A 20701-nucleotide genomic window follows, 5' to 3' on the forward strand; every position below is an offset into this window, starting at 1 on the left:
GTTTTAGCTTTTAATATCAATATTATATATATATGTACAGGTTATTCATAATAAAGAACTTGTAAATCTGTTCAAATCTGGTTGAAGACCCCTTTGTTCAACTAAGAACATTGGGGATCCTGCAGGAAACCGCTCCGAATAGCTAATATGAAAATGCAGAAAAGGGAATAAGCATATGATCGAAACCCTGTCATGTATTCTTGGTATTATGTGATAATACCATAATTCAGGTTTGATAGTTCAAACTGTTCTTTTAACAACTATTTTTTAGAAAAAGACCCCAAACTTATTAATATCAAACTTGTAATTGGTGAATCAGATACAACATTTTTATATCCAACCCTCGAAATGATAAGAAAATTCGTAGCAATTTGTTTATCAATAAGCCCAAATGCATACAACCTTGTTGAATAAATATAAGACACATGTGTTCCATTTGTATAACATCGTTATTGTGATGGCTTGTTTAATATGATTGGATATATACTAGGTGAGTGCTGAATTCTATGTTTAATTTACTCAGCTTAAAGAAAAGAGATGCTCGCCAAAGATCCCACATCTAAGGCATATACAAGACTTTTTAAACAGTCCAAACAACTGTTATAAATGTAATTTAATACAAGCACATTTTTCATGAACTCAACAAAACATTTTCCCTCAGTTCTTGCAACTTCACCATAGCTAAAGACGATGTGAGTCTCGATACTCACGTTGATAGGACAGGAAAATCATCAATCGACGACAGTTATTGTTGCCACATATTGTATGAAACAGGTTTCACATTCTCCACATAGAAGTGATGCTTAGTTACAACTGTGACGGAATAAATTTGGAACTCAACAACTCTCCGCCGTTTAAGCTGTATAATGCTGAAGCCGAGATTTGAGAATATGCTGATAGGCAACGTGGTGTTTCTAAGACATATATCTTCATGTTGAGCGTCTTGAGTAATTTGCAGTATCGCTTTAATAAAGGTTTTTTGCCTTTACTGTTTGCTGACAAGAAAAGAAAGGTAAATTTAAACTTTTCTTTACTATTGTTATAAATGCATGACTTATGCATATTCATGTATTTATAACAATGGTAAGGAAGAGTTATAATTTACCGATTAAAAGACAAGGGTTGGAGTTTATGGGATCCTTACTGGTGCCGTAGTCGTGCGAACTCGATATAAATTCTGGTGCTTTCCTGAAAACAATTCTACATTCTTTAATCAAGTCATAACTAAGTATTTTCATATAATTATTTAAGGGTTTTCTGAGATAATAACATTTAAGTGAAATAAACCTCATTATATTTCGGTGCTCTACAGGAAAACAGCAAATGATAACACAATGGATGATCAAACCATCACACAATTATTTATATAATCGAGTGATTTGCAGTGCTGTCCCTGGGACAAAGTTTTCTGTTAATCTGCCGTAATATGTCCCTGAAATATTGTTGAATAGTTTAAGGGTTTGCACTGGCTCAAAAAGCGAAGAAAGTCATTTAATGTTTAACAGTTAATCATATTATTGATAATATGACTTAAGAATGCAATGCCTTAACGGAACTTTGATTGATTATTATTCTGTTTGATAAATGAAAGAACACATTTAAGATTATTGTATTACACACATTGAACTAAAGTGCAGCACCTCACTGCAGGTGGCGATCAACAGTAGTCTCCCTTTCGCTGGGCATAAATCACCCAATGTCCATTAGACTTCGGTAGGGCTAAAGCTTTCAATAAAGGTTTCTTCTGTGCTGTGCAAAAGCTGAACGATTCAAAAACCAATACCTATATTTTATTTTATTTTATTTTAAGCTTTAGGAACACATAAGGGATTATGTAAACTGGATTTACTGTGTACAATATGAAGTGCTGGATTCACCGTGTACGATATGAAGTTTTGTATGCATAATATTTGTTAATATCATTTGGGTAGATGAACTTACACACCCAGAAAGAAGATTATAGAATAAGAAAGTTGATTCGGTACATACTGACCTGTCATCAACCGTGGTAAACTTGTATTCTAGAGAGTTGACGCCAGATGAAATAACACTTCTATTAAAAGGTTTGAAATTCATACCAACTACAAATAAGTATGATGTAACCAAGCTGCATAGTGATCTACTAGAGTGGGAAAAACGTATGCGCCTCAAGGAATACTTCCTTGGAAAGCAGAGTGAGCTAAACGAAGATACCAAACCATGGTTTAAAAAGAAGAGTAACTTCACACCTGTCCCTGTGAGGGATAAAAACCTTGATATATATATCGAGTCTGTAAAGAGAGACATTATCAGTTGCCCTAAAGATACAAATGAATCAAATGTAAGTGATGAAGAATCGAAAGCTCTCAAGACTTTGTTGAACGATAACAATATTGTTATTCGCCCAGCAGACAAAGGGTCTGGAATAGTAGTAGTGAACGCAACAGGCTATGTCATGAATATAGAAAAGGAAATGAGTGACAAGGAGTCATATGAGATATCCTGTGGATATAAAGTGCATCATGTATAGTCTTTCTCAACATATGTAACCCACATGAGCGATATACGTATAAATATATAAGCCGCTATTTCTCTGTTCTAAGAAAAAAATAAGACGAATATAATAAAATATATAATATCAAACAATCTGTAAAAACATTCCAAACGTTATTTGTTTAATGTTAAATATTAGTAAATTCAAATGAAATTAAGTAATAAAATAAATAAAAGAAGCCTTTGTTGTAACAAATACGATTCTAAATAATGGTAAGCAAAACTCATTACCGCCTAGTTAGAACATTGGTATTCTTGCCACCGATTGCGTCTGCCCGCCCGCCTGTCCGTCCCGTCTTTTGTCTTTGTGTAAGTATTTATAAGGAAAAAAAAGTTAAATGTAACGAGAGTTTATTGATAATGATGAAGATGATAATGATGATGAAGATATGACGATGATGATGATTATGTTAATGATGATCATGATAATTATGATGTCATTTATAACTATGAGTAAGAGTTTATAGTATTTTGATGATAGAGAACAATAAATTTACTCGTGACTATGAGTAAGATCAGATCATATGTTAACGATGCAAGCGCTTGAAGCTTAATCGAAAACTAATAAAATAATTTGATGCATTTAACCTAACCAATGATATTCGCACCTGATCTGGTCATTCAGTCGAGCGTATGCGTTTATTATCACTTCATAACAATGGACTTATTTATGTCACCTAATAAAATTGGTTGGTTACTACCACCTCGTAACAAGTATAGATATTGATATATGATTAACATCGCCCACCTTCTGTAAATTGCTTCCTCTCCCCACTCACATCGGTAAATGACCGACCAAAATTCGAAAGATTTGTTTTACCAAAATTAGAGTTTCGCGAATTCACTTCTCCACGAAGTGTCTTTTTTAGAAACACCACGAAGTTTGATGCCAACGAATATAAATAATTGTCCAGTATTATTCCTGGGCATGAAACGTCGTGGTCATTAATTATTTCAACTGAATAACCACATTGAGCTTTTAATGTGAAACATCTACCGTATGTGTGTGTATTACGTAGTTAATAAGATACTTCCGCGCCTGAGGCTGCATTAAGAATTATATAAAATGCAACTTTCCGAGAATTTAGACTAATTAATATAAGGGGTCCGTCCAAAAAAAAAGTCTGAAAATATAATTACTTGAGCCTAAAAAGAGGGTGTCCGAAAATTAATATTGTCCGAAAACTTAACGTAATCACGGTATCATAGTAAACTGCACCTGCCCAATGAGCAACGAAATGAGACCAGTACATGAGCCAAGCATAGTAATCAAAATATTACAGTACTGGTGTGACTATGCGTTTGAAGAGGATGGATATAAAAGCATCACTTTAAGTTTATCTACATCACCACAATTGTGTTTATTGGTACGAAAAAAAAATTGGGTACAACAATTTTGGGTTCGAAAAAATTATTCGAAAAATTAATTTGGGTACGAACAAACATTTGGGTACGAAACAAAGTTTGGGTACCAAAAAAATGGGTACGAAAAAAATTTGGGTACAAAAAAATTGGGAACGAAAAAAAATATTGGGTATGAAAAAAAAATTGGGTACGAAAAAAAAATGGGTACGAAACAAAATTGGGTACGACAAATTTTTGGTACGGAAAATATTGGGGGTACAGGGACGTAGTACCTGTGGGGAACTTGACCCACAATCGCACATCTTCGGCCCTTTCCGTCAAGCATCGGATAAGTACCTCGAAGGCAATAGTATGAATACACATTTCGGATGCGGTAATGCGGTCCTACGTACGCGCATAAAAATGTAAGCGACATATGAAAACAAAGCGGTAGTATATCAGGTTTAGCAGCCCTTCAGATAACAAAGTTGGCTAGTTTTCAATGTCGCTTCTGGGGATCAAACCCGCAGCGCAACCTCCTGCAATCAAAGTCGACACTCTACCACTAGGCTTTTAGGAAGATTCTGAAATCGTTCGATCCCTCGAGAGCAAACAAACCAAAAATTAAGTCAAATATTACCGACTCGGTTTTATTGAGTCGGTTCATGAGAGATAATGGAGCTCGATTGGTCATTGTCCGCTCGGGTGCTACTTACATGTACCCCGGGTACTCTTTAGTTTATGTACGGTAAATATACGTAATCGTACTCGGTCGATATTAGAATGTACCCGAGTTGTATTCCCGCCCAAAATCCGATGTCGTAAAACGCGCAACTGATTATCTTAAACAAACTTCTCTTTAAAAAAAACACTGCATCAACATGCTTTTTGAGTATGTGTTCCGATAATATAAAGGCCATTTTACAGAAAATTGACATAAATGTGAATATATAATTAATATAAAAAATAGCCGACAACGACCGATTTAGCGTTAAATTTCCCGGGTACGTTTTAGTATATTTACCGTACCCGGGGTACATGTACGTATACTTAAGTAGTACCCGAGCCGACAATGAACAATCGAGCAATAATGGAAGGTGCAACATCTCTTACTTTCCTAGCATCGCCTTAAGCAGCATTCAATTCTCAACAGGAAAGTCCTGGAGTCATTCATCCCGAGGGACAAGAAAAATATAATTGATTAATGTTCGAAATAAATCATTTGATTAATAACAATTCTATTATTTGAGCCAGGTCACGGGAAAAGCGCAGTCCAATCAGTATCCAATTAAACTATTTGTTATTGTCAGAAAACTGCTTTTAAGCAAACAGCTTTAAAGCGACCACAGGCTGATCTGGATCCAAACTGGCCGCAATCGCGTTAATGTCTCTTTTACTTTGATAGAGATCATTTTACTTTAAAATTAAATAAAGTACTAAAATAGAAAGAAGAAATAGTACAAGCCAGTGAAGAATTTGAAATCAATGTTGAATTTCAGGACAGCTTGGTGATCTGCAAATCCCATATGATATGTTGATATCGGGTATCATAGTCATTCAATACGTCACAAAATGGTCGAAAAAAAATTATAGAGCAAAGTGTGACTTAAATTGAGAACTAAATATACCAGTATGCCAATTTTGCCGTGTCAAGCTGTCAAGATCCAGAAAGTCCTTCGATCACGTCGAATATATCCTTCGAATGCCATCCATTGTTGTCATAAGCGGAGATTTAGTGAATAAATAACTCAACTATCCTAAATGACAGTTTCTAAATAGCCAAACAGGCCGATTATTGCTGTAAGAAAGTTTTGACACGAGTGTCAACATTCTCTCATGGGCGCGGCCATTGTTGTATGTTGAGGCACCAACGACAACTCTGCTAGGAGAATGTTATTCGGCGTAAGCTGTATTAAGCCAGCTTTTCACCTTAGCCTGACCTTTGTAAGTGTCCAATACAATTCAAATAAAATTTCCCGCGGCTAGGTACGAATGAATACACTTCATTATTCCATTGGCTGATTTGAGTATACCACCAGAACATTTGAAACATATCCGCGTCTTTGTAACACTGTTTTACTGTATGAAACAATTTTATCTCTAATGAAAAGGCTTAATAGATAGAACAGTTTTACACTCAAGTCTCGACATCAATACAGTTTGTGCGTACACCTTTTATTTTCAGAGTATTACCAGCACAAAAGCGTTTATACTTAAAAGGCTATGTTCTCATATTTAGTACTTACTTCCATATTCCTGTCAACATGTTAACATGTAAAAGTATAAAGAGCAGTGGAAGCGAGGCCTCACTTTAAAGCATTGCATTTCAACCCGCGAGTTTTCGGGTCAATTCGCGGACATTCAGAGTTTATATACAGGTCATCACCGGATTTCGCGGCCAGTAAAATAATCGTTATATAATAAAGACGCTATCCGTGAACTAGGTGACCTGGAATTTTCTTTAGACCAGAAATATGTTAAATGAAGATATTCAGCAATATAATTATGGTATGTCAATAATAGATTCTTAATGTATTTTCAACAATACAATGATAAATATTATTTTTGATAAATTTAACAATGATTATTCCACCATATTGCCTAATGTACTAAAGTGATATTATGAGCATGTAACAGTTTATAGGTGTCTATCGCAACCGTTGATTATTTTTGATGTTTCTACTTCATATACACTTATATTAATTAATGCAGCATCAACATACTAAAACAATATACCAGAAAGAGAAAAATTATGCATTTGAATATCAACCGTACTTTCGTTTGACAACTGATCATGCGTTTACGAGTTGAACCTAAATTTAGTTTTAGTGCAGATTTGTTCATACGACACACAGACACAATATTGTTTTACGGATCATTTCGGCTTACAGGACTGGGTGGGTCACGTAAGAATATCGAATTTAAAATATTTTTATAAACAACTGGTAGCAAGGTGAGTTGCAGATAATTGATCAGTAACCACATTTTAACTAACTATTTTGACCTATTAATTCTTTTCAGCTCAATTCAACAGTGCAAAATGCCCATAATATCACTTTAAGCATGAGCACGATGATTCTCGACACTGTTAATAATCAAATCGAATAGCAATGCCCGACAAACCACTAAAACAGGTTTGTTCGAAGAACGCGCCTATAAATACGGATACTTCTCGTGTGGCCGGTTGACTCATATGTTTAAATTTCACTTCCATTCTTCTTTTGGTTTTCTGTTTTGTATCTATAGGTTTATGACCAGCAATATGTTATAATGTAAAATAAGCCGCGAAAACTCCGCGTAACACCCCGTACTGCGTGTGATGCAGCTAAGAACTGCACAGAAAAAGACATTCGCTATCCTTGATCTCATTCATTAAACTATTTACGCCGTATATCTTTTTAAAAGATATTTCTTGTTAATGATAATCAGCGAGGTATGCCGAATAGAAAAATCGAGCTATCTCAATCGGACTGGCTCGGTCTTTTACATAGGTCGCCATTGTGAAGATTTTTTACATGGTATGATAACTTAGACGAGCTGCTGAAGCAGCATCGTCAAAAAAGTCTAATTTCGGATGAAACATTATTTCTATGAGTTTGTCAAATACAAAATAATCATCTTTTTATCGTTGTTGACTCATCAATACAAACTGGCTGGCATGTTGATGCTTGGATATTTAATAAGTTTTATATTTGGTAATTTAGAGCTCCGTGCCCATGGTTTTTAACGATACACAATACTTAATACAAAATCTCTTAAAATGTATATGCGTATATCAGTTACAACAAAAACTCATAAAATGAGAAATGGTTGCGTTCTGTAGATGTAACGATAATGTTTACTTCAGTATAAACTTTACCTTGATGTATTTATTGTCTGCAATGCTGTTTAATGCTTTTAAATTACGAGTCCATTGACAAAATTGAGAAAAACTCTGATCCGGCTATAAACAACAATAAAATGCTATAAAAGTGCTTTTGCAGCATTTAAACCCAAGGGCGGCTGTTGCTGTTTTGGCAACAATATAAACAGATCCTCTTACGAGTGGATTTAAACCCCAGGAGACCGATATCCCAACAAGAAGTATGCATGCCGGCTCATTAACGGTTTAATGTGTATATGCTGAATTTCATTTTATTGCCAATCATATCCAATCATGACCGTTAGTTGAGGCTTTCCTCTTTGAGAATACAAGTTGTCTGCGTTTAGTTATACCTTACAAGTTCGCTCGTGAACATTTATTATTTTGTTGAAATGAATGATACCTGACAAATAGATATTATATATTGGCTCTATTTTTTCTTAATTGTGTTGAAGTTTTGATATGACCAAAGTATTTGTGTTCGAGATTTTAATTCGTCAACTTAGATGTTTAGTTTAACTACAATTGTCATCAACGTGTCTTCCTAATTTCTACTTGTGTATGCCAGACTTTTGGAAATAAATATCGAAATGGTAAGAGATAGATAATGAACACACGTATTATTATTTAATGTCGTTTTATGGAAACAGTTCATATCTGTAGATATAATTCAGTTCATCGCTTATATTTCATAACAACATTTGATGAAATTTGTCAATATAAGCATATTTGTATAAATAATTTTAAATATTTTTTTCGCATTTGATGCCTTTTTTCCGCGCGTTGTCTGCGCTAAATACACAAGTACTCTGTAAGTTTCCTTACATGTTACAACTTGTTCCCCTTTTTGTGTTGGTTTTCAGTACGGCCATTTCTACATCATTCTGCGGGATTTCATTATTGAGAGGCAAGGCGGAGAGCCAGCGTGGGAGAAAATTGTGCAAGTAGAATGTTTTGTAACGATTCTTAAACTGATGTCGTTTTCGTTGTTTTTGTGAGTATAATTATGTCCCCTTTTTAATTAAAGTGACGACCTAGGCGGCATCGTTCCAGCTAGCTTGTATCAAACCCGCGGGAACAATTTTGTAATTCATAGCAACTAAAAAAGTTTTGGGACGTAGTAGCTTCTTGTAGAAGTGGTGGTTGCGACATAACTAACCCATCAGAATGCACGTTGTTTAGCGCGTGTTTATGAATGCCTTACTAAGTTGATCACACTAATTATCAAGCCGGTAGCACGAGTTACAAAATCGTGATAACAAAATAACTAAAAAATGCACATGTCACGTTTGTTCCGCCGATCGCTTATGGTGATGGTAATTCTTTATTTAACTTAAAATCCTGCTCCTCCTCATGATATTTTTGTAATTTGTTATTTCAGAGAACAAGCCAATTGTGAGTCGGAGTTCGATAATACCTTTGTCTACAATGAAGAACTCACCGACACGATTATCTCTCTTGCTATCGATGTTCTTGGTGAGTTATAAGCAATAAGCTCCTAGGCAGATCAGTGTCTTGTTACCCCTGCATTAATGTGCTTGTGGCTAAGCTTTGTTGGCATGCAATAACAGCGAACACTAACGTTGTAAATATTATGTAGGGAATATGACATTTACAATGATAGTCTTATGTTAAATGAAATGGAAAGAGAATTCCGATTTAAGCGTCATGCATGTTTTATAGTGTCTTTCCCCAGCAGAGAGTCAAGTGTTGCTCAATCAAACAGTATTTCTATTTTGCACCCCAGGTCTTCCCCGCGAACCCCTTTTGGAGATGCTGGGGGAATATTACTTAACCTATTTACAAAAACGAGGGTATGACGAAATGCTGCGAAATCTTGGCCACAATATTCTAGAATTCCTTCAAAATATGGATTCCCTGCACGCGCTCCAAAAGAGAGATTTCCCTGATGTTGTTGCGCCATCTTTCCGGTGTGATGAAGATTCTTCGACCGACAGAATGATCCTGCATTATTACTCAAAGCGTTCGGGTCTGCATTCTGTGGTGAAAGGTACGTATGCGAGTACATTGTGAAATAATTCTGCTTGTGTAACCTAGTTAAGATGTATTAAAGAGTCAACGTGCCAAAGTGTGTAACATTGTTTGGACACAGTTTGACTTCATTAAGGAATGCTAAACCTTTAGAAATAAATAAACTCTTTTTTATTGTCTCCTTATTATATCAGCATAAAGGCCATGCAAGGTCGCAGTGGTGTAGTTCATATGGTGTCCGCCTAGCGATCGGCAGGCCTCGGGCTAGATCCCCACTGGAGCTTTTTTTTTAGATTTTCACCATAGACACCAATTACTGGTTCTAGTCCCAGGAAACGGACTCGATAGCGTTTCAAATAAGCTACAGGCTTTCTATCCAATCGAGATAAAATAGATAGAAATAAACTTATGCCTTACCATTTCATAATTTGAAAGTATTTTTCAACTTACTATATCGTAGTTATTGAAAGTTCTACAAAGACCAGCTTGATTGTAAATCTTATCCCTCCAATATAACAGTTTTGAATAATACGCATTAGATGAAAAATTATATATATTTAAGGGTTACGTTGCAATATTTCCACTTAATATTAATACGTTTTAAAACAATCCATATAAGCTTGTCTCTGTAAATTAAGTAACCGTTTAACAAATGAAACGCTTTCTGGGAAAGAACACGTGGCTTAATACATGTGCGTAAAGTGTCTCACTAAATTAGCCTGTGCCGTTAGCACACGCTTATCAGGTTTGACTTTTGCAGCCGTTACTCAGAAGAAAGAAATTTAGAATATTAGCGCTGGCTAATCAGGGACGACTATTTCAGCCGTAACTAAGAAGATAAAAGTTTAGAATATTAGCACTGGCTTATCAGGGACGACTATTTCAGCCGTAACTAAGAATATAGAAGTTTAGGATATTAGCGCTGGCTAATCAGGGACGACTATTTCAGCCGTAACTAAGAATATAGAAGTTTAGAATATTAGCACTGGCTTATCAGGGACGACTATTTCTGCCGTAACTAAGAAGATAGAAGTTTAGAATATTAGCACTGACTTATCAGGGACGGCTATTTCAGCCGTAACTAAGAATATAGAAGTTAAGAATATTAGCGCTGGCTAATCAGGGACGACTATTTCAGCCGTAACTAAATTTTCGTTTAAAAGGCACTTCCTTTAAACGAAAAATACAATTAAACGAACTACGCTAGCTAATCTGGATTGACACTTTACCCATATTTATTAAACCCTGTTATCTGGGATGACACTTTACCTATATGAATTAAACCCTGTTATCTGGGATGACACTTTACCCATATGGATTAAACCCTGTTTTCCCAGAGCGCTCCTCAAATATATATGTTTAAATGTCATACAGTATACGTACCGACGATGAGTCCGTTTTAAGTCACATTGGTGAATTGCTTTTAAAGGCATGGTAGTTGAAGCGGCAAAAAAGTTCTACACGATGCAGCTGCAGATGGACCTTGTCTCCATGGAGACCATCGAGGTCGCCGAGGAAAACGGCACACGTGAGCACGTGACATTCTGCATCATCGCTAAGCAGATTAAGGTTGGATAATATTTTGTATGATCATAGTTCAGGGAAAACTGGGCTTAAAGCATTTGTTAAAAGTATCATCCAAGATAAGCCTGTGCAGTTCGCTCATGCTACTAAGGGATGACTCTTGCCGTGTTTATGATATTGTTTGTTTCAACGAAGTCTCTTCTTCGTTTAAATCCAGTTTAAGCGGAAAGTTTCGTCCCTGATTAATCTGTGCGGACTTCACACGCTTATCTAGGACGACACTTGACGCACATGCATTAAGCCCTGTTTTCCCACAACGAAGCTCACATGAATTTAATTCAATATTTCGAGCAATTAATTATAACGCTGGCACACGAAACAAAATAATTAAAAGACTCAGATACAAAGGCAACACAGTAAACGAAAACTCTAGCTAACAACATTTCCTTAGTTTGGTATTTGAAGCTCTTCTATAATCTAGAATATATTCGTTAGCAAGCGGCAAAATCGTATTTAATTAAATGCCTTCTCCATTACTATATGTGATTGCGGCTAAAAAGTACAAACCTTACTTGTGGTTAAGAAAAACAACGTCCAAACGTTTTTACGGCAAGTTGTTTGCGCATTTAATCTTCAACCATCCACAATCAAAATACAAAGAAAATCACGTGTACCACACCAGTGATTAACTCATTCTTCATAAATAACCCATAAAAAGAAATTTGCCAAACAATGAAAGGGGACACAAATTCGCAATGGTCGTCCGAAAAATTCTCTAAAGGAAGGAAATGTGTCAAAATTTCCTTCTCAAAGCGCAATATATGCAAGTGAACAAATAAACTAAGCACTTAAACTGAGCATTTCAGAAATAAAGTTATGAATACAAATATTCAATATGTTATTTTTTGCAATTAAGTACCAAGTACATAAAAAGACAGATAATTCATAATCTGAGGATTTTCACGACGCGAATTTTCCCAATTTCATGTTTTTTTCGCACTATTTTTTTTTCAAATTGGCGCGGTACCGGTACTTTTCAAAATTGGCAAAAAATTGCACACAATATACTTATTATGACGAATATGCAATAACGCTACTGTGTTTGTTATTAATTAATTTCTTATCCCCTTAAAGGATCCTATGACGATAGAAGGGCCGCCGACATTTATTGCACAGACGAAGAAGCACAGCGAGCGGCAGATTCTAAAGGAGGTACGTGTCTGTGAAATCTGTTTACGTGTGTGGGTTTTAACTGTCTGATAAAATCCCGTCCTAGGCCATTGAGCTTGTAGCGGTGACAGAATCCGAGACACAGCTTGTATTAATTCATCGGATTATAAAATAAAACAGTGGAATAAAAAATGTGATATGTTATCTAACCTTTACAATCGGTATTATTTTACATTTCCACAATTATTGGTATTATGATACGGAATGAAAATTAAAGTGAACGTCCGTGTCTCAAAAAGTACAAATTTTTATTTTATTTATAATTAAAGTATGTTTTCGTATTTAGAACACTGGATTATTGGTTGAAATTCTTTTATTTATGTTTAAGTATGTTTGAACTAAACCACATATGCCTTTATTTTTTTTGCCAAAATATGTTCGTATTAGAACATTCGATTATTGGTTGAATTTCTTCAGGATGTCGAAGCTGTCAAAGCTAAACTGGAACAAATCCGCACGAAACTCGGAGAAGGAGCGCTTCCACTTATGAGAAAGAAGTCTGTCATATCGAGATGGCGCATGGCGGCCAAAATAACCTTATTACACCGCGGATTTGTGCCGAATTACCCAGAAACCCTTGCGATAAATCCCCGGATGTTCATCGAGATCTTCCCGTACCACTTGATTGTTGACAAGGATTTGAAAATAGAGCAATCGGGAATCAAGATTCAAACGCTGATGCCGAGTATTCGCAGTCGACAGGCTTTGCTGACGGACTACTTTTTGATCCGTTATCCCAACTGCGTTGACCTTACCTACACCAATATTGAGCGTTTCATCTGCTGTCCATTTGTGCTGGAGTTTAGAAAGGAAAATATGAAGCGAGAATGGGTTGACCGACCTTCATTGCAATTAAAAGGTGATATTTAAGGGTCTTTTGCTTTTTACGATTGATGGTATCGATATTCCACAATGACATCCATGGATTTTCCTACATCGAAATCATCTAATAGGTTAGGCTTTACACTATTACACCGAAATTTAAATTGAAATATAAAATCATATAACATGATTTTCGTCAAACAGTTATTTTAGAAATTATTTAACAGTTAAATAATACTACGAATGTTGTTCGCTCTACCCCTGTTCAAGTAGTGCATCTTTCAATTACTTTTAAGTTAATGTAATTATAATATTTTTGAAGCAAATTCCATGACTTTTATGTGAGTCGCGCTATGGGTATATGAAGCTTTATGTTCGTAAAGTATCGGTCCAGATTAGCCTATGCAGTCTGAGAGACCCTTTCCGCTTTTAAGGAATCGTTCGTTTAAAGTGGGTCGAAATGAAAGTCCAGTTACGGTTTAGGCGGAAAATGTCGTCCATGATAAGCCTATGAGGTTTTCACAGGCTCTTTTTGGTCGACACTTTAGACACATGCATTTAGCCATATTTTCCTGTGCGTGGCTCATTTTTTCCAACTCAGGCCAGATGTTCCTGCTCAGAGACAGTGGGTTTTTCGTCTACATCGCGTCTCCTATCGCACACTGCTGGAGCGACTTAGAGCACCGGAAGTTGAAACTCTCGGACATTCCCGTCTGGGATGTCACACGAGACTTCCTCGTGGCCGATCTCGAGTACAGGTGACCGAATTTAATTTGGTATATGCATTGTTGTCATTTGGCAATCATAAACTTTATTCTAGAAACCTTATCTATGTTAAGAAGTAGCTTGGTACAGAATTGTCTAAATATACCATTGTTATAGGGGAATATCGATGGTATTTACCCTGTACTCAAATTTCAACACGTACTATTAAATTGCTGATTACCAAAATACATATTTGAATTGCAGCATAAAATAGGACGCGGTCAAAACAGTTCACAAAATATTATGCGATACATGATTCAAACGAGATTCAAACAAAAGCCTATACAAATTACTCAATTCCATGAATAAATATTTTAAAAAAAAACACGAAATTCCTTACCACGGATATAACTGATTTACAATAATCATCGATACGCTCTTTTCAACTTATAACTTTAGTCGCAATATGATTACACAGGAAGTACATCGAGAACAACGTGCGCGCCAGTCTGACCGGCTCGGAAATTCCCACCCGCCGTGCGTCCGCTTGGTCGCGGCGCGGGAGTCTAGGGGAGGATTCGGCGCTCCGGGACCGGATATTTCGGTTGCAGCGGGAGCTTGACAATGAGCGTCGGCGTAGCGACGCCCTCTATCGGGCCTTCCTCCCCAAAGACGCCATCGATCTGGTGTATCGAGACATGGTGTCGAATGGAGGTACACACGATGTTTATTTTTATAAAACTATACTGTCATACCATTTATATTCGACGGTATGAACTTTTGTGGGTTTAATGAAATGACCTTTCGTAGGAACGTTAACTTATTGATTTCTGTTTCTAAGGAAAATTTTAGGAATTTTAGTCGGTTATTTTCCAATGTTGTTCTGCAGTCGTGGATCATTAACCCATGGTTTAATTAACCTGCATGTATGAGTACATTTTTGAAGACTGTTTATTGAATAAACTTATCTATAAATTCATTTGAAGATGCTTTAACACACACATTTAAAATGGATAACAACAGTTGTATGTGTCATATTAAAACCTGATTAAACAATGTGTAACAATAAAATAAACATTCGCCATTCCATGCAATTAATTGATATTTACATTATCGAAATGTAATACTTTATTTGCGAGTATATATAATTGAAATTGTGCCATAAATTAAGCAATTGTTTTAATAGAACGTGTATTCTAAATGGGGAATATATAACATTATTACATTTTGGGTACACATTTATTTGTCTTATTATTTTATGTTTAGAATTCTACCAGCAGGCGACAGCGCTGTTCTGCGACGTCGTTCAATTCCTGCCCATGGTGGCCAGGTGCGCTCCCAGTGACGTCATCAGTCTCCTGAACACGCTGCAGACGACATTTGACAATATCACTAAGATTCACAATTTAATAAAGGTCGAAATATTTCTAACATGCTGAAGAAGATTTATTGATAAATTCTATCGTCGCTCTATAGTTGTGATTGTTTGTGTCGATGTTTTACACATTTAACAGTCTTTTAATTTTGTCAATGATACTTACGCCTTTACTGGGAATCAAACGAAGTTGACCTGTATATGTACATCGTTCTTGGTTGCAGGCAAAGTCAGTAGAAACTATTTTCATAAATACATCATGACAAATCGACACACAACATTGAAATCACTAACCCTGTATGACATTCTAGCAGGAAATGACATAGACATCGTTTAAATCTGAGTGTTAATGCGTACATTCTTTCACGCTGAATTCATACTTATTTTGTTTGCAGTTAAGCTGATAAAAACGTTCTGGGAAAACGGGGTTTAATGCATTTGGCAGTCTGCTACTCACCGCCTAAACTTGATTTTCGCTAGAAAGAGACTTTCTTTAAGCGAAAAATACTATTAAATCGGACAGTTTCTTCCCTGTTTAGTGTGTGTGGACAAAACAGGCTAATCTGGTACGACACTTTACGCACATGCATTAAACCCCGTTTTCCCAGAGCAAAGCTCAAACATTGAGGTGACGGACTCTCGAACGAACGCAATCTTACTCGTATTTCAGGTCGAGTCTGTCGGGGACGCCTATCTGGCGGTTGCCGGCGTCGGCGTCAGTGAGAAGAGGGAGCAGCACGCGGAGAGGGTCGCCAACACAGCACTGGGCATGCGCATAACCGCTCGGGACCTGACCTCGCCCCTAGATGGCGAATCTATCCAGGTAATGTTGTCTTTGGTTATTTATTATTTATAATTGCTATCTATAATGGCTGTCGCCAACACAGCGTTTGGCATGTCCATAATGGCCATGGACTGACGTCGCCGCTAGATGGCGAATTTATCCAGGAATTGTTTTGTTTGATATTTCTTTAGTTAGAATAGCTAGTTATGATGGCCGTCGCAAAAAACAGTACTGATCATGCGCATTACGGGGATGAACCTGACGTCGCCGCTTGATTGCGAATCTATCATATTAGTGTGTTTGATATTTTATTATTTAGAATAGGTAAATAGGATGATAGTGATAATTTCGTAACAATGATGGAGATGTCATGTTTTATGTTGTGTCCGATTCTGTCTCTTCAAACGCCAACGCTGGCTGGCGAATCAGGTAATGCTTGGTTTGATATTATGTTCTTAAGAAAAGCTGTATATGATGATCATGGTTATAACTACGTAACGAGTATGATGATGTCATTTAAAATGGTTTCTCTATAAGCCTTTAGTTGCCAATATTACAATCATTATATAATGTGATTTGCAATAATATCTTACATTATTCCTTTTTCAAAATCCAGCTCCGTTTTGGTATCCACACTGGTTCTTTGGTTACCGGTGTGCTTGGTCAGAAAGTCCCGCGTTTTGTCGCCATGGGCGAGACGTGTGTTCTCGCCTCCAAACTGGAAAGTCACGGAGAACCAGGGAAAATTCACATCAGCCCCACGACATATCAGTGAGTTGCAAGATACTGTAGTTTGTATTGAGATGTACCTCATTCTGGGATAACCAGGCTTAATGCATGTATGTACAGTGTCGTCCCAGATTAGCCAATGCATTCCGCACAGGTTAGTCAGGGACGACACTCAATGCCTATACTGGATTTTCATTTTGAAGCGACTTCCTTTAAAAGAAAAAATCTACAAAAGCGGAAAGTGTCGTCACTGATTAGCCCGTGCGGACTGCTATGGGCAGTCTATTAACGACCATGCAATGAGCTACCATTTGCAGTGTGCGGTTCATACATTTCAACGTGTTTTTGCTTGTGACGCTTAAAACCTTTTTAATATTCAAGTTTTGAAACAAACGTTTTGCCGAACTCTCAAAATCTGAGTTCCAATCTGAGTTCCAATGGGTAGCTAAGTGGATCAGAAATAAGTGTTCGTACACCAATTATCAACTTCTTTAATTTCCAGGATTCTTGTGAATAAAGGATTCTCATTCGAAAAGCGGGGTAAAATTGAGTTGAGAGGCTATGGAATGTTGGAGACCTATTTCTTGTTGAAGAACGATATTCTGTCGGAGGACGACTTGCTCGGGCGTTCACACAACAATCCGGAAGTGATGTATATAAACGAAGGGCGGGTGGCGGGGCTGGCATACGCCCGCAACAACCGAGTGTATCCGATCGCAGAGAGCACTTCCTCAGGTGTTTATATACGTCATTTCCTGTTAAGACATTTTATTGCCGGTATAGATAGATGGATGATAGATCTTCAAGTGCCGAAGCTGGTGCTCTAAATGAGTGATAGTTAGGAAGCAAACTGGTTTGATCAAAGTTAGCGTCAGCTGTGTATTTCTTTTTATATACCGTCGCTGTTCTTCGAAAACCGCGTAAGTCAAATTTGGCGCAAATTGTTATTTGTTTTTATAAGAACGGCCGGTTCACGGGTAATTTTCTGCGAAAATACTGGATTAAATATCCAATTGGAAGGCATAGTTATGAGCACGTGAGAAAATCCTGAACATTCATTGGTGCACTAATTGTTTCTGCAAAAACTGCGTAAGTCAATTTTTCCAACTTTTCAAAAAACATTTTTTAAATATTTTTTGAAGTTTTAAAATATATTAATTTACTTAGTCTATGTCAAAATGGGCATACTTTAAATTTATGAAAATATAAAGGCCTGTAGTTGTCATTTTAAGTCTAAAAATGGACTTTCTCTTGAATATTTTGTTCCTTTTTTGGACTATGTAAATTATTATATTTTTAAAATGTTTTTCTTGCCTATTGAAAAGTTGTAAAAATTGACTTACGCGGTTTTCGAAGAACACCGACGATACATACCGTGACGTCGCTACGTAATTGTCATCTTTGAACGGATGCGTAAACACACTTCCAGAATCAACACACTTTGATGTAGTAATATCATGCAATTCGATCGGAAATTTAAAGTTAAAGATGCTTGATCGATCGTTTATCGAAATCAGAACTATTTTGTATTTTCTCATGATGTTGCACTCAGAAACTGTTCCTTGTTTATTGTGTTCTTGAAAAACAATTATTATTATCGTCATATATTTAACAAATCAGTGATTTATCAACATGAATGCAATTCCACGTTTGTTCATGCTTATTTAGTTTCCATTTCAGTCAGTAGCAGACCGTTGTCCGGTGAGAGCGGATCCGGGTCGCTGCAGACGAAGTAACTTCCGGTCCGATCGTAAATGGACAAAGCCGCACGGTCCAAAGGCTTATAAGTGTGTGTTGAAAGTGTTCATTAATTATTATCCCCACGCTTTTTGAAAAGCGTGGGGATGTGAAAAGCGTGGGGATGATGTGGTTATCTCCGCCGTCTGTCCATCCGTCCGTCCGTCCGTCCTGGCCACTATCTTCTCCTACACTATTAGCACTAGAACCTCCAAACTTACACACATGGTAGCTATGAGCATATGTGCGACAGTGCACTATTTGTAATTTTAATCTGACCCCTGGGTCAAAGGCTATGGGGGTTGGGGTGGGGCCGGGTCAGAGATTTTCACTCGTTTTGCTAACAAAATGCGCGTGGGGATACGCGTCGGCGTCTTCCGCGCCATTTATAGTTTAACTTGCATTCAAGATTCATGTTACTAGGGAATAGGAATGCAGCTAACGTTTACTATTGTGAACACAATATAGATGTAAAGATGTCATAAAATTGCTCGACCATACAGACTTGTGTTAAATTGTTTTGATGGTTTTCTTTTATTTGATATTTGAATTGATATTTTTTGTTGTGTTTTGTTTTCATATCAGTTTTAAAGCCCCGCTCCCCAACATTTAATAACTAAGAAATTGCTTCTTAAAACAAATCAAAATTCATTGAAGTCGGTAAAATAATAAATTTATAACAATTTGGTGAACAAAAATAATTTATTTGCACGCACAAATGCCTTTGGAGAAAATTGAGTTAGTATATTCCTTTCATCTCAGACTTACATTATTCCGTTTTTACCGGACTTACAGTCAAATAATTGTTCTATTTGCATAAGGCTCTTAGGAACAAAAACAATATGAAAAGCATTTCTTACAAACAAAACAGGCATATATTGCGACAGAACTCTTACATTTGTAAATATATTATTTATTATATGTACATACAAATGTTACGGTAATAGATGCTTAATAAGTGTTTTTTAGCTTATTTTTTTTGCATTATGAAGGTCACTATGTATGTCGAATATTTTGTTTCAAATATAAAGCATGAATATGTTGGCATATATCTAGTCTGTATGTTGAACACGTTTTAAGTACTTTTAACTAATACTCTTTACGGTTTAAGAAGTTTTTGTGTAAAATGTGTATTAGATCCACTACGAATAGAAACTACAGAATAACAATACTTTTTTTATCCCGAATTACCACATTTAATTTAGAATCTTGTTTGTCATTTAAAAGGTGATTCTTTATTTTTGAAAAAGAAAAATACATGTACTTTCATATTTTAAAAGTCTTGATTTTGTTATTTACCTGTAATACATATTTACATGTATAAATTACAGCCGCCAGTTAAGTTAAACTTTGAGACACAGTCACACACACTTTAACACGTTCCCGAGTTATGGTATATTCAAACAGAAAAAGCTGCGCATGCAAAGATTAATTTAAGAACGATATTTTGTTTATAACCGGCTTATAACAAACGTTATTTAGTTTTGGTGGGAAATACTGAAATCACTTTAGGTTAAACAGGCTCATCCAAACACGCAGACTGGATTATTTTCCGATAATTAACGACACTATTGCAATAATTATTGCATGTTGTTTACAAATATCACTCGGCTAAGAACTCAGGGCAACAGATAAGGTTCGTTTTATCGTTTTTACGATTTGCATTTGACAGAAAACGAATTGAAATTAAAAATCAATCGTACATAAAACGATTATGAAAATTGAAACGAATTGAAATCGATTCTTTGACGTTTTAGTTTTTTCCGTTTTCCTCCGTTCCGCGTTAAATAATGATAGAACGCCAGAACGAAATATAAATACAATATCGCGCGATACAATCGTGCTCGCGGGCTAGATACTATCTTATATTTAGTTCAAAGTATGCTACAAGAAGTGTACACGCTTAACACAAATTAGCAACTCACTTTCTTTTTAATATTTGAAGTTTGGCTCGTGAAGTAAATCAAAAGGGCGATTACCATATCACACAAATACACCGGCGGTCGGCATTGTTATGCGTGTTTGCGCTGTTGTTTGCATATGCTGCATATGTTGTCTTCACATA

At 36.3% G+C, this 20701-nt stretch overlaps 1 protein-coding gene across 1 annotated transcript; it reads left to right on the plus strand.

Moving 5' to 3' along the window:
* The first annotated feature begins 2140 nt into the window (after positions 1-2140).
* Positions 2141-18695, plus strand: LOC127835798 (guanylate cyclase soluble subunit beta-2-like). Its single transcript, XM_052362234.1, has 14 exons — positions 2141-2397; positions 8602-8682; positions 9120-9214; positions 9594-9749; positions 11160-11299; positions 12389-12466; positions 12902-13343; positions 13908-14064; positions 14490-14725; positions 15278-15426; positions 16057-16209; positions 16787-16941; positions 17402-17634; positions 18580-18695. Exons 1-14 carry the CDS (start codon positions 2141-2143, stop codon positions 18633-18635), a joined length of 2388 nt encoding a protein of 795 aa, XP_052218194.1. The 3' UTR covers positions 18636-18695.
* Positions 18696-20701: the final 2006 nt, after the last annotated feature.

Source organism: Dreissena polymorpha, chromosome 6, assembly GCF_020536995.1.
Source record: "Dreissena polymorpha isolate Duluth1 chromosome 6, UMN_Dpol_1.0, whole genome shotgun sequence".
Classification (NCBI taxonomy): domain Eukaryota; kingdom Metazoa; phylum Mollusca; class Bivalvia; order Myida; family Dreissenidae; genus Dreissena; species Dreissena polymorpha.

What these genes read in the sequence shown, in the direction of transcription:
- LOC127835798 (XM_052362234.1), top strand. Translation starts at nt 2,141, where the DNA reads ATGCGCCTCAAGGAATACTTCCTTGGAAAGCAGAGTGAGCTAAACGAA. An exon ending in CGTGGGAGAAAATTGTGCAA is followed by an intron (nt 8,683 to 9,119) that starts GTAGAATGTTTT and finishes TTGTTATTTCAG; the next exon opens with AGAACAAGCCAATTGTGAGT. An exon ending in AGATTCACAATTTAATAAAG is followed by an intron (nt 15,427 to 16,056) that starts GTCGAAATATTT and finishes CTCGTATTTCAG; the next exon opens with GTCGAGTCTGTCGGGGACGC.